The 13,459-nt window shown below is 35.8% G+C and overlaps 1 protein-coding gene across 9 annotated transcripts in view; it reads right to left on the reverse strand.

Moving 5' to 3' along the window:
* The window catches only part of CC2D2B (coiled-coil and C2 domain containing 2B), a 131,482-nt gene that overhangs the window by 34,855 nt on the left and 83,168 nt on the right, over positions 1-13,459 (reverse strand). For 8 of the 9 annotated variants that reach the window (XR_008912729.1, XM_056801779.1, XM_056801812.1 and 5 more), the window contains 5 exons: positions 12,651-12,747; positions 11,810-11,908; positions 9,827-10,009; positions 9,362-9,565; positions 7,092-7,181 (listed from right to left, as the gene is read on the reverse strand). Coding sequence is in view for 8 of the 9 variants with exons in the window: in XM_056801779.1 (XP_056657757.1) it covers positions 7,092-7,181; positions 9,362-9,565; positions 9,827-10,009; positions 11,810-11,908; positions 12,651-12,747 (673 nt within the window). In the remaining variant the exon portion in view is untranslated. The remainder of the gene's footprint in view (positions 1-7,091; positions 7,182-9,361; positions 9,566-9,826; positions 10,010-11,809; positions 11,909-12,650; positions 12,748-13,459) is intronic. The other variant, XM_056801822.1, reaches the window with a different exon arrangement.

The raw sequence follows: 13,459 nt of genomic DNA on the forward strand, positions 1-13,459 counted from the left end.
TATGTTAGTTCGTCCCACCCATGAGCAATCAATGTTTTTCCAATTGTTTAGATCTAGTTTTAACTGTGTGGAGAGTGTTTTGTAGTTGTGTTCATATAGTTCCTGTGTTTGTCTCGGCAGATAGATTCCTAAGTATTTTATATTGTCTAGGGTGATTTTAAATGGTATTTCTCTTTCTTTCTTTCTTTCTTTCTTTCTTTCTTTCTTTCTTTCTTTCTTTCTTTCTTTCTTTCTTTCTTTCTTTCTTTCTTTTTTTCTTTCTTTCTTTCTTTCTTTAACCCTTACCTTCCGTCTTGGAGTCAATACTGTGTATTGGCTCCAAGGAAGAAGAGTGGTAAGGGCTAGGCAATGGGGGTCAAGTGACTTGCCCAGGGTCACATAGCTGGGAAGTGTCTGAGGCCAGATTTGGACCTAGGACCTCCCATCTCTAGGCCTGACTCTCAATCCACTGAGCCACCCAGCTGCCCCCGGTATTTCTCTTTCTAATTCTTGCTGCTGAGATGGATTGGAGACATATAGAAATGCTGATGACTTATGTGGGTTTATTTTGTATCCTGCAACTTTGCTAAATTTGTTGATTATTTCGAGTAACTTTTTGGTTGATTCTCTAGGATTCTTTAAATAAACCATCATATCATCCGCAAAGAGTGATAGCTTGGTCTCCTCATTGCCAATTTTAATACCTTCAATTTCTTTTTCTTCCCTAATTGCTACTGCTAGTGTTTCTAGTACAAAGTTAAATAATAAAGGTGATAATGGGCATCCTTGTTTCACTCCTGATCTTATTGGGAATGCATATAGTTTATCCCCATTGCAGATGATGTTAGTTGATGGTTTTAGATATATACTGTTTATTATTTTTAGGAAAGGCCCTTCTATTCCTATACTTTCTAGTGTTTTCAATAGGAATAGGTGTTGTATTTTATCAAAGGCTTTTTCTGCATCTATTGAGATAATCATGTGATTTTTGTCAGTTTGCTTGTTAATATGGTCAATTATGTGGATCGTTTTCCTAATATTGAACCATCCTTGCATTCCTGGTATGAATCCTGCCTGGTCATAGTGGATAACCCTTGTGATGACTTGCTGGAGTCTTTTTGCTAGTATCCTATTTAAGATTTTTGCATCTATATTCATTAGGGAGATTGGTCTATAGTTTTCTTTCTCTGTTTTTGACCTGCGTGGCTTTGGGATCAGTATCATGTTTATGTCGTAAAATGAATTTGATAGAACTCCTTCTTGTCTTATTCTGTCAAATAGTTTGTTCAATATTGGGATTAGTTGTTCTTTGAATGTTTGATAGAATTCATTTGTGAATCCATCTGGACCTGGGGATTTTTTCTTAGGGAGTTCTTTAATGGCTTGTTCAATTTCTTTTTCTGATATGGGGTTGTTAAGGTAATTTATTTCTTCCACTTTTAGTCTAGGCAATTTATATTTTTGTAAGTATTTATTCATATCACCTAGATTGCCATATTTGTTGCCATATAATTGGGCATAGTAGTTTTTAATGATTGCCTTAATTTCCTCTTCATTAGAGGTGAGGTCTCCTTTTTCATCTTGGATATTGTCAATTTGGTTTTTTTCTTTCCTTTTTTTAAATTAGACTGACTAGTACTTTGTCTATTTTGTTTGTTTTTTCATAGTACCAGCTTCTAGTCTTATTAAAACAATACTTCTTTGACTTTCAATTTTATTAATTTCTCCTTTGAGTTTTAGGATCTCTAATTTAGTCTTCATCTGAGGATTTTTAATTTGTTCGCTTTCTAATTTTTTAATTTGCATGCCCAATTCATTGACTTCTGCCCTTCTTAATTTGTTAATATATGAACTCAAGGATATAAATTTCCTCCCCCGAGTACTGCTTTGGCTGCATCTCATAGGTTTTGAAAGGATGTCTAATCATTGTCATTTTCTTCAATGAAGTTATTAATTGTTTCTATGATTTGTTCTTTAACTAACTGGTTTTGGAGAATCGTATTGTTTAATTTCCAATTAATTTTTGATTTACCTCTCCATATATCCTTACTAATTATTATTTTCATTGCATTGTGATCTAAGAAAGTTGAATTTATTATTTCTGCTCTTTTGCACTTGTTTGCAATGTTTGTATGCCCTAAAACATGGGTCATTTTTTGTGAATGTACCATGTACTGCTGAAAAGAAGGTATATTCCTTTTTGTCCCTATTTATTTTTCTCCACATGTGTACTAACTCTAATTTTTCTAAGATTTCATTCACTTATCTTACATCTTTCTTATTTATTTTTTGGTTTGATCTATCTAGTTTGGATAGAGGAAGGTTCAGGTCTCCCACTAGTATAGTTTTTCTATCTATTTCATCCTTGAGCTCCTCTAGTTTCTCTTTTAGAAATTTGGATGCTATGCCATTTGGTGCATATATGTTGGGTACAGGTATTTCCTCATTGTCTATACTGCCTTTTATCAGGATGTAATTACCTTCCCTATCTCTTTTAACTAGATTTATTTTTACTTTGGCTTTGTTGGACATCATGATTGCAACTCCTGCCTTCTTTTTATCAGTTGATGCCCAATAGATTTGGCTCCACCCTCTTACTTTCACCCTATGTGTATCTACCTACCTCATATGTGTTTCTTATAGATAGTATATGGTAGGTTTTTGGATTCTAATCCCCTCTGCTATTTGCTTGTGTTTTATGAATGAGTTCATTCCATTCACATTCAGAGTCATGATTACTTGCTGTGTATTACCTAGCATTTTGATTTCTACTCCTGTTTCTGTCTTTTTTTCTTTCACTATTTCCTTCTACACCAATGTTTGTTTTTAATCAGTCCCCCTAGTTCCCACCCTTATTTTACTTCCCTTTCTACCCCCCTCCCTTCTTATTCTACCTCCCTTATTTTTCCTGTAGTTTTTCTAAAATTAACCCCCCCGTCCCCTCCCTCCCTTGTACTGCTTCCCTCTCCACCCATCCGTTTGTTACCCTTCTACTCCACTATAAGGCACAAATCCAAAATTCTCTGCCCCGAATGGATTGTTCTTCCCTCTTTGGGTCAATTTCAAAGCACATAAGAGTTGAGTACTTCCTATCTCCGACCTCTTTACCCTTCCAGTGTATTTATGTTCTCCCCCCTCCCACCATGAGCTTCTTTGTGACATATACATTTACCCCCATTTGTTTCTTTTCCCATTTCTTTTAATATTAACCTATTTTTTAGCTCTAGTTATATATATATATACGCATACACATGTGTATGTATTTATGCATGCATATATCTATATACCTATTTATGTCTTGTCCTTTCATCCTATACAGTTTGTCACTGTTCCCTCTCAGTGTACTTCTTCTTGATGCCCAGGTAATAACAACAGTTTATAAGAGTTACCAATGACCTCTTTTCTTATAAGGATACATATCATTTTAACTATTTGAGTGTCTTAAATTTTTTTTGTCTTGTTTTTCTTTTTTCCCTCTTTTTTAATTACCTTTTGATGATTCTCTTGAGTTCTGTGCTTGGACATCAAATTTTCTGTTCAGGTCAGGTCTTTTCTTTACGAATTCTTGGAATTCTTCTATTTTGTTGAATGACCATACTTCCCCCTATAAGAATATAGTCAGTTTTGCTGAGTAGTTGATTCTTGGCTGTAGACCTAGTTCCCTTGCTTTCCAGAATATCATATTCCATGCCTTTCTGTTTTTCAGTGTAGATGCAGCCAGATCCTGTGTTATCCTCACTGTGGTTCTGTGGTATCTGAATGACTTCTTCTTGGCAGCTTGTAATATTTTTTCTTTGGCCTGATAGTTCTTGAATTTGGTTATAACATTCCTGAGTGTTGTCAGTTGGGGATTCAGTACAGGAGGTGATCTGTAGATTCTTTCAATCTCTACTTTTCCCTCTTGTTCTAGGATATCGGGGCAGTTTTCTTTAATAATTTCCTGTAGTATGATGTCCAGGATTTTTCTTTTGTTATGATCTTCTGGTAGACCAATGATTCTTAAATAGACTCTCCTTGAACGATTTTCTAAATTCTCTGTTTTGTGAATGAGATGCTTCATATTTTCCTCAATTTTTTCATTCTTTTGGTTTTGTTTTATAGTGTCCTGCTGCCTTGTGAGGTCACTTAATTCTAGTTGTTGTATTCTGGTTCTTAAAGACTGGATTTCATTCCTGGCTTTTTGGTCATCCTTTTTATTCTGGTCTGATTTTCTTTGGAGGTCATCTTTCATCCTCTTTACCTCGTCTTTCATCTTCATTTTCTCATCTTTCATCTTCTTTTTCTCATCTTTCATCTCCTTTGCCTCATTTTCCAGCTGGTTGATTTTGGCTTTCAAGACACTATTTTCTGTTTCCAGATGATTTATCTTAGTTAAATTCTTTTCCCAATTGTCTTCAGCCTCTCTTAATTGTGTTTTGAATTGCATTTTGAGTTCTTCCAAAGCCTGTATCCAATTCGCTGGGATTTCTAATTTTTCCTTTGCTGATCCCTCCCCCTCTGTTTTGTTCGCTCTTTGCTCATTAGCTGTACAGAAACTGTCTATTGTAATTTCTTTCTTCTTTTTCTATTGTTTGCTTGTGTTTACTCCTTCTTTGTTCCCCATATTTGTCTGTACTCTTGCTCCTCTCATTTATTTTTTTTGTTTTGGGGCTGTCAGTCTCCCCTCTTGGAGCTTTGTCAGATATCTTGGTACAGTCTCTGGGGGAAGGCATATTGGCTTCCCTGTCCTCTGGAGGCTTTTGATTGGATTACATTCAACTGGGTTGGGCTGTATGTGCTCTGAGGCCAAAGACTCCTGGAAGGCTGAAGACGCCCAGGCTATCTCCAGTTCTCTCCAGCTGCTTCTCTGCTGCCTGTGTTCCATGCTCTGAGCCTGGCACAGCACTGTCTGCAAGGTCCACCAGTGCCTTTACCCACCAGAGGTTCCTGTCCTTGCAGGAGGCCCTGCACTCTAGGGGGGAGGGGTCCTGGCCTCCCTGAGCTCTGAGGATTCCTGATTGGATTAGGTTCAACTGGGTTGCTCTGGATGTGCCCCAAGGTAAAAACCTCTGGTGAGACTGGAGTCAGATGGAAGGACCCAGCCACAGGGCTGCAGGCTTTTAGGTCTCTCTCTGGCTGCTTCCCCTGCTGCCTGTGTTGGATGCTCTGAGCCTGGCCCCGGTTGCTCTCAACGTACACCCTCCAAACAAGCACCTTTGCCTGCCCAGAGGTTCCCACTGCCTCTGGGGGCTCAACACTCTGGGTTAGGGGGAGGGGTCCTGGGACCTTCCTTCTGCCTTCCCCTTAGACCTGAGTGTTCTTGGATTCTGGCTTTTGGGGGGGCGTACCTTTTGAATTGAGTCCAGAAGGAGGGTTCCCTGCCTCTGTCCTGTTGTTAAGTTTGAATTTCAGTCCCCTAAGAGCATTTGGTTTGTGATTGTTAAGGAAGGGTTTTCATAGGTCTGAACTTTTACTGCTTCTAAGCCGCCATCTTGACCTTGCCCCCTTGACTATATTAAATTTAAAAGTTTTGTACACACAAAACCAATGCATCCAAAATTAGAAGGGAAGCAGCAAACTAGGCAAAAATTTCATAACAAAATTCTCTAAGAAAGGCTTAATTTCCCAAATATTAAAGAAACGAAGTCAAATTTACAAAAAAAATCAAGCCATTCCCCAATTGACAAATGGTCAAGGGATACGAATAGGCAGTTTTCAGATGAAGAAATCAAAACTATCAATAATCACATGGAAAAGTGTTTAAAATCTCTCCTGACTAGGAAATGCAAATCAAAACAACTCTGAAGTATCACCTCACACATAGCAGATTGGCCAATATGACAGTAAGGAAAATAATAAATATTGGAGGGGATGTGGCAAAATTGGGACACTAATGTATTGCTGGTGGAGTTATGAATTGATCCAACCATTCTGGAGAGTAATTTGGAACTATGCTCAAAGGGCTTTAAAAGATTGCATGCCCTTTAATCTAGCAATACTGGATTTGCAACTCAAAGAGATTAAAAATGGGGAAGTTCTGTTTGTACAAAAATATTTATAACTGCTCTTTTTGTGGTAGCAAAAAATTGGAAAATGAGAGGGTATCCCTCAATTGGGGAATGGCTGAACAATTGTGGTTTATGATGGTGATAGAATACTATTGTGCTATAAGGAATGATGAACTGCTTGATTTCTGTAAGAACTGGAAAGACTTCCATGAACTGATGCGGAATAAAATGACCAGAACCAGGAGAACATTGTACACAGAAACTGAAACATTGTGGGACGATCAAATGTAATAGATTCTGCTACTAATAGCAGTGTAATGATCAAGACATGGAACTTATGAGAAAGAATGCTATCCACATCTAGAGAAAGAAATGCAGAAGAAAAAACATGATTTATGACTTGATTATATGGGTATATGATTTGGGGTTGTGGTTTTTAAAAGATTATTCTATTACAAATATGAATAATATGGAAATAGGTTTTGAGTAATAAGATATGTATAAACCAATGAAATTGCTTGTCAGCTCCAGAAGGGGGGAAGGAAGAAGGGAGGGAGAGAACATGAATCATGTAACCATTGAAAAATATTCTTAAAAATAAATTAAATAATGTGAAAAAATATGTTATAGACCTAGAAATTTATGTCCATAGAATAGTTACATATTTTCACTGTATATAAAATGAAGTACAATATAAATAGCTCCTTTAAAAAGAATGACAAATAGTAAGTACTGTAAGCCTTAGGGGAAAATATATATGTGTGTATATATGTATGAGAGAAAGAGAGGAAGGAAATAAGAAAGAAGGAAGTTAGAGAGACAGAGACAAAGACAGAGAAGCAATCAGGAGTTAGGAAGCACTGAATTAAAATTCCACCTCTGACATTTACTAGTTATATGATCCTAAACAAGTTACTTAATCTCTTATTGCCTTAGGCAACAGTCTAGACTTTATCTATTATGTCATAGAGGAGTTTTAATCTACTTTGTGGGAGGAAGTCCCCCATATTGACAAAAACCCATATATATATATATATATACATATATATATATTAGTTGTGCACATATAAAAATCATATACATATATCTATAAAAATCTTGATTATGGAATGTACTGCTTTTTACCTCTGGTGACATCCAAATATTAAAACCGTCATCTTCATTTATTGTATCCGGTAAACAAGGAATTAAAGATACAAACCGAGCGATGATATCCTACAAATATAGTAGTTTAAATATTATATATTAATATATATACATAATTGCATATATACATATTTTAAAGATGTTATAAAATATTACATAATCTCAAATATGTTTATTATAAAAGTTCCAAAGATTTAAATTTTCATTTAATATATTATGAAGGCATTTATTGTTTATTTTTAGATTATGTGTTAGATAATGTGACTATTGGCATGTGTGAAAGGGATGCCCTCCAAGTATTTAAATGAAGAATGGAAGAGGGTAGTATATTTCTTCTCCATTATGTAAATGAAAAGTAATGCTGTATAAAACTGCTTCACTCCCATATTTCCCACAGGCACAATTCCATTTTAAGATTTATCTGTCAATATATGAGCTTTGGGGGCCGGCCTTTACAACTAAGAGGGAAATTTTCTGTGCTATCTTTAAAGTGGGAAGGAGACATGTAGACTAACCTGTGGCCTTCAGATTGCCACTATAAAAAGAGAATTCTAAATTCCAACTGGGCATAGTTAAAAATCCAAAGGAATTTTTTCTACTCCCTGTAGGACATATACATTGTATTCACTATAGATTCTGAAAGGAAGGAGAGATTCTAGGAAACTTCTGGAAGATACCATTTCACTAATTCCCTCTCATTCCTCTTTTTAAACTCACTTCTCAACATTATGCAATATAGCTTCCAACCTTATTCAAATGAAACTCCTCCCTCCAGTTACCAGTGATTTCTTAACTGCCCAATTCAATAATCATTTCTCAGCTTTCTACCTTGTTGCTCTTCTGAAGTCCTTGACACTGTTGATCACCCTCTTCTCCTTGATGTTAACTGTTCTTTGGGGATTCTGTTCTCATCTTATCTATGTGAACTCCTCAGTCCTCATCATTCATATCCTTTCTCCTTGCAGTGAGTATTCCAAAGCTCTGACCTAGATCATCTCTTTCCTTTCAATACTATCTCAGTGACTTTATCAACTCACCTGGATTCTCAGATATATATGCTCATTTATATGATTCTTGAGCTCTGGTTTCATATTGCTTAGATATTTTGAACTCAATATCCCAAAGGCATCCCAAATAAAACCTCTTTCCCCTAAAACAAACCCCACTTCTGAATTTTCCTGCTTCTGTTTAAGTTCACAATCTTGGAATCATTCTTTGTTTTTCATTCTCCTTCACCCCACATATCCAATTCTTATTGATGATAGTTTTGTGACATCTTAACCCCATATATGCACCTCTGTCTACTTACTTGGCCATCAAATGGATTAGGCCCTCATCATCTCTCAACTATACTATTGCAATAGCTTTCTCTTGGTTTTCTTGCCTCAATTTTCTCTCTTCTAATCTCTCCCTCTCACACTGCTGTCAATGCCTATTCTTGAAGCACAGATCTGTCTAACTATACCCTTTTCCCACACACTAATTTTGAGCAGCTCTTTATGGCTTTTGTGCCCAGATATGAAGGCCCATCACCACCTGGTTCCAATCTACTTTTTTTAGGACTATACAATCTTTCCAAAATTGGCTTTCTTGATGCTCTCACTTCCATTCCATGCCTTTTCAAGGCTGTCCCCTATTCCTTAAAAAAAAAAACAAAAAAACCCAACTACCTTCTCACTGATATCCCTAGCTTCCTTCAAAGCTGAGTTCAAGCACCACTTACTACAAGATTTTCTTATTCTCCTTGCTGTCAGTGCCTTCACTCTTGTTTATTTTGTATATATTTTGCATATAATTTTATGTGTCCATCTTGTCTCCTTTGGTAGAATGTGTACTCTTTCAGGAAGGGTACCTTTGGTCAGTTGTCATAGTGCAAAGCATAGTGCCTAGTACATAGAGGGCACTTAATAATTTTTTGTTGCTTGTTTGATTATAATCAAAAGTTTATGTTGGGCAGGTGGGTGGCTTAGAGGGTAGAGCATTAGTCCTGAAGATGGGAGGTCCTAGGTTAAAATCTAGCCTAGAAACACTCTTGCTGTTTAACCCTGGGAAAATCACTTAAGCCCAATTACCTAGCCTTTACTACTCTTCTGCTTTGGAATCAATATCCAATATCAATTCTAAGATAGAAGATAGGAGTTTAAAAATGTTTGTGTCTCCTTGAGGGCATAGCTATTATAGTAGCAAAGCTATAATTGTAGTAGAAACTAAAATTACATGTTTGTGTATTTTAAAAATATAACACTTACAAGTGTTGCATTGGAATCACTGAGAAACAAATCCAGGAGTTGCTTAGGTGGATTTAGTGCCCTGATATATCTTGTTACTAAGATACTTGTCCCTTCATCATTGAAAACAGTAGTAATAATTCTTCTGTTTGGAAACATCGCTTCACAATTTTTTCTGAAAATCTGTGCTCTCTGCAAAAGTGTTATATCTAATTCATCTGTAAACTAGAACCATATTTATAATATTAGTATAATTAAAATTTTTCATACCATAGCTTAAATATTCATCACTTCTAGGATTATTCCCAGAAGAAAATGTGAAAAGGCAAAAAGGCCAAGCTAAGGTTATCTTTTATTTTTATTTTATAAGGTTATGTCTATAATTATCATATATAGTCTTAGTCATTTGCAAATAAAATAATTTATATATCTTTTCCATCCTCTTTGAAGATATTTTTCAAATAAATAATTTTATGAAAAACCAACCTTATCAGATTCTGGATTACTGATGACAGATGATATCTGAGGCTCAATAGTAGCAAAAATATTTAAAAAGGTACATTCTTTTAAATTCTGCCCATTGTAATCTTCTTTAGGTGAGACATATGTCTTACTCCAAGTATATCCAAGCAAAAGTGGTGGAATATTTACTTGAAATGTTCCACTGATCTGAAAGAATACCAGACATATTCTCTAATTCATGGTTCAATCAAATATGATAAAGCCCAATTCTGTCTGCATAAGAAGGACCAGGCTTACTTAATTACACAGTAGCCCTAATAGTCTATGTTCACTCCATACTCCTTACAGGAAGAATTAGTACTTGGAGAAGTTTTTCTAATATGATCTCTTGACTAGTAGCTTCATAATGACCTGGAAGAACGCAAAAGCTTAAAAAAAAGAGGAAGAAATGGGAAGCATGTGTAGTAGAAAGAGGAATGGACCTGGGCATTTCATTTATTAGTTCTAGGGCAATTATATTGTCACCTAAGCTCTCTGAGCTTCATTTACTTAATCTATAAAATAGGGATCACAATATCTATCTTGTTAAAATACAAATTAGATGCGAATTTTGTTATTTTTGTGAGGAGTCCATCAGGACACTCTTTGACTTAATAATCAGCTCCCTAAGAGATGACTTTGCTAAACATCTTTTTTAAATGTTCATATCAGTAGGGCTTTCTCCAGCTACCTCATAATTAAGACCTGGCCAAATCACAAAATCCAAAAAATGATAGCTGACAAAAAGAAACAACTAATCACTCTCCCTCAAGTTCTAGGCTTCTTGTTCTTGGCACTATGGCATGAGTTCCAGGGAATGATGATAGATAAAGTTACCACCTGCAATTTGTGGTGAGAGGCTCCCAAAGTCTTGACACTCCAGATCTTTTTCTTTGAAATTCCCATAGGATGATAGGAGATTGGAGTTGGAAGCTACCTCAGAGGTCATGTTTTCTAAATCCCTCATTTTACATATGAGGAAACTGAGGACCAGAGAAGGCAAGGAGTTTGCTCAAGGGTACAGAAATAGGAAGTGGCAAAGGCAGGAATCTATCCCTAATGTAAAGAGCTTGAGAGATTATGAGGCCAAAAGGAGAAAAGGTGTGTCCTATTGAAGATTTCCTTCCTATTACATGAGGTTTCTCCATATTTGAGAGCATCAGAAAGTATAATCTTGGGATGGCTGTGCATCAGGATAGTTTAGAAACTAGGTCTGGACAGATTGGAACTTAAGAGTCATCTGGTTTCAGAGAATATGTCTTCTAGAACAAATTCTTGTGCTTCTGGAAATTGGATGAAATTTTGGAGAGGACAGAATAAAGGGATCAAATGATGGGCCACCTTGATAATGAGGCTTTCAGTGACTAGACAGTTCCTTTAGTCAGAAAAGGGAATTGCCAAGCAGAAATTGGGGAATTGTAAATGTCTGTAGTGTCAGTGTTTTTGAAGCAGTAGCAAACACTTCAAATCCTAAGACTACAGTGTAATACCTTCTCTTTGTGTTCATTCAATCAGCAGAGGTGTAAAATTAGGTGGAAAGTGGCTTTGCATTCACTGATACTAAAGGAACTATCAATAAGCATCAGGCCAGCCAGAGAGAGTATACCAATCAGTTAAGGTAATTGATGACTGGTCTGATTACTGATTGCTATCTCAGTGAATAACACTTGTGGGAAGATGGAGAGGGAGTGTACATCAGAATTATTTCTGCAACACCATTAGTTTTACATTTCTTAATATAGCCCAGAAATACATATTTCAAAGGCTTATGGGGAGAAAATTCTTCATTGATGGCTCTTATCCATAAGAGAGCCAACTATTTCTAACTCTGTTTCCTAAGTAGGCTTCTGCCATCTCTCAAATCTATTGATCAGAAAACTGAAGTGGAAAAAAAAGCAGAAAAAGAAGATATGTCTTTTTTTAAGTAAAATTTGGCATTTTAATAATCTTCTAATCTTTTATTAATACCTTTGGTTGTTGCAGAAGAGCAGAGAAAGGGAAAATCACTGATCCAAGCCAATTCTTTCTTATATATGAGTGACCACTGCAGCCCTTGAGACAATGATCCTATTAAGAAAAATAATTATGATTTATTGTATATTCATTTATATGATATTTAAGTATAATTCATCAACCTTGCCAATAATTACAATTTGATCATCCCACATTTTACAAAATACATGGCATTTATTTATCATATATATTTTTCAGTGGATTAATTACATGGTTCATTGTTGAATACATGAAAGTTTGCTTATTTCCCAACATCATCCTAATTGAGGATGCCTTCAATTTATATAGAAATGACTCCTACAAAAATTTTGTACAGTTGGAAGAGAAGTACTAAAACAAGTATAGCAGTATTACTTTTAATATTCAGTCCAGAATAATGTTGAAAATCTTTTTCAGTGAGTTTACATATAATGTGAGCTTTCTTGGTGGTGTCTTGACCTCCTGCATCTTTGCTATATGAATGATGATGAATCCAAGGCTAGAGATGGGCTTCCTATGTTACCTCTTCATTTAGCTTTATCTTACCTGTGGGTCTGCCTATCAGATGAACTCATTCAGGATCTTTTGTCAATAATCAGTAAGAAAAGAGGAAGTAAATGATGGAGATGAGAGGAAGAAAAATTATGGGGGGCAACAGGAAGGGAAGCACAGAAAGGAAATAACAAGGAAAGGATGCTTTAGGGAAGACATAGGACTAGTGATACTTCAAAATTGGCATGCTAATTGATTTTCATTCAGATTTGTTTTCTTGGAAATTATTTTAGAATGAATTAATAGTATTAGTATTAGACCTTACCTCATGTTTTTCAATCACAGTTTCATCAAAGATGTTGACATATATATTGTCTTTTATTTTAGATAAATTTGAGAAGCTGTAATCATGCCCTGGTGAGCTAAAAGAAAGAATGGAATATTTTAACTGTTTCTTCTTCTTAGAAATGCCTTTTTTTCCTTAAAAAAACATTCATAATATACCATGCAAGTTCCCATATATCTTTATTGCAGAGAATATAGGGATAAATCACTCAGTACTTTAAACTTAATAGGAGACTAGACAGAAATTGGGTCATTGGTCTCTCCCTTTATGTCTTGCAACATTCTTCATATGAAAAATGTAACCATTTGAAAATGCTAAGCAGAAGATCTGTGGCTATGTGTGTATATATATATATATATATCAACCAATTTGACTATTTTTTTGACTGTTTTCCCCTGAACATGTTTGCACTTTGCTACCCCTGTGCCTTAGTCCTAGAATGCTCTTGCACACTTTTTCTTCAATCTTTGCCTGCTGACATCTTTCGAGTCCAAATGTCACCTCCTCTACTAGCCTTTTTGCGTCCCCTTCCTAGAAATTATCTTTCTCATTTGCCCTCCTGGCATTAATATGCACTCCTCTGATAAAAAGTACTAGTGTCCATACATTGCCCTTTTATCTATTTGAATTGTTATTATTTTTCCCAAGTGTGAAGGGTGTGATGCTGATATGAAAAAAGAGAGAAAGGTAACACAGTTTGTGGTGATACCTCCTGCCCCCTCTCCCGACCAATTTGCCTTCTGATATTTGGCATTTTTTCACTCCGGGGGAGACTCAGAGAGTAAATG

Source organism: Monodelphis domestica, chromosome 1, assembly GCF_027887165.1.
Source record: "Monodelphis domestica isolate mMonDom1 chromosome 1, mMonDom1.pri, whole genome shotgun sequence".
In the NCBI taxonomy this organism is placed as follows: Eukaryota; Metazoa; Chordata; class Mammalia; order Didelphimorphia; family Didelphidae; genus Monodelphis; species Monodelphis domestica.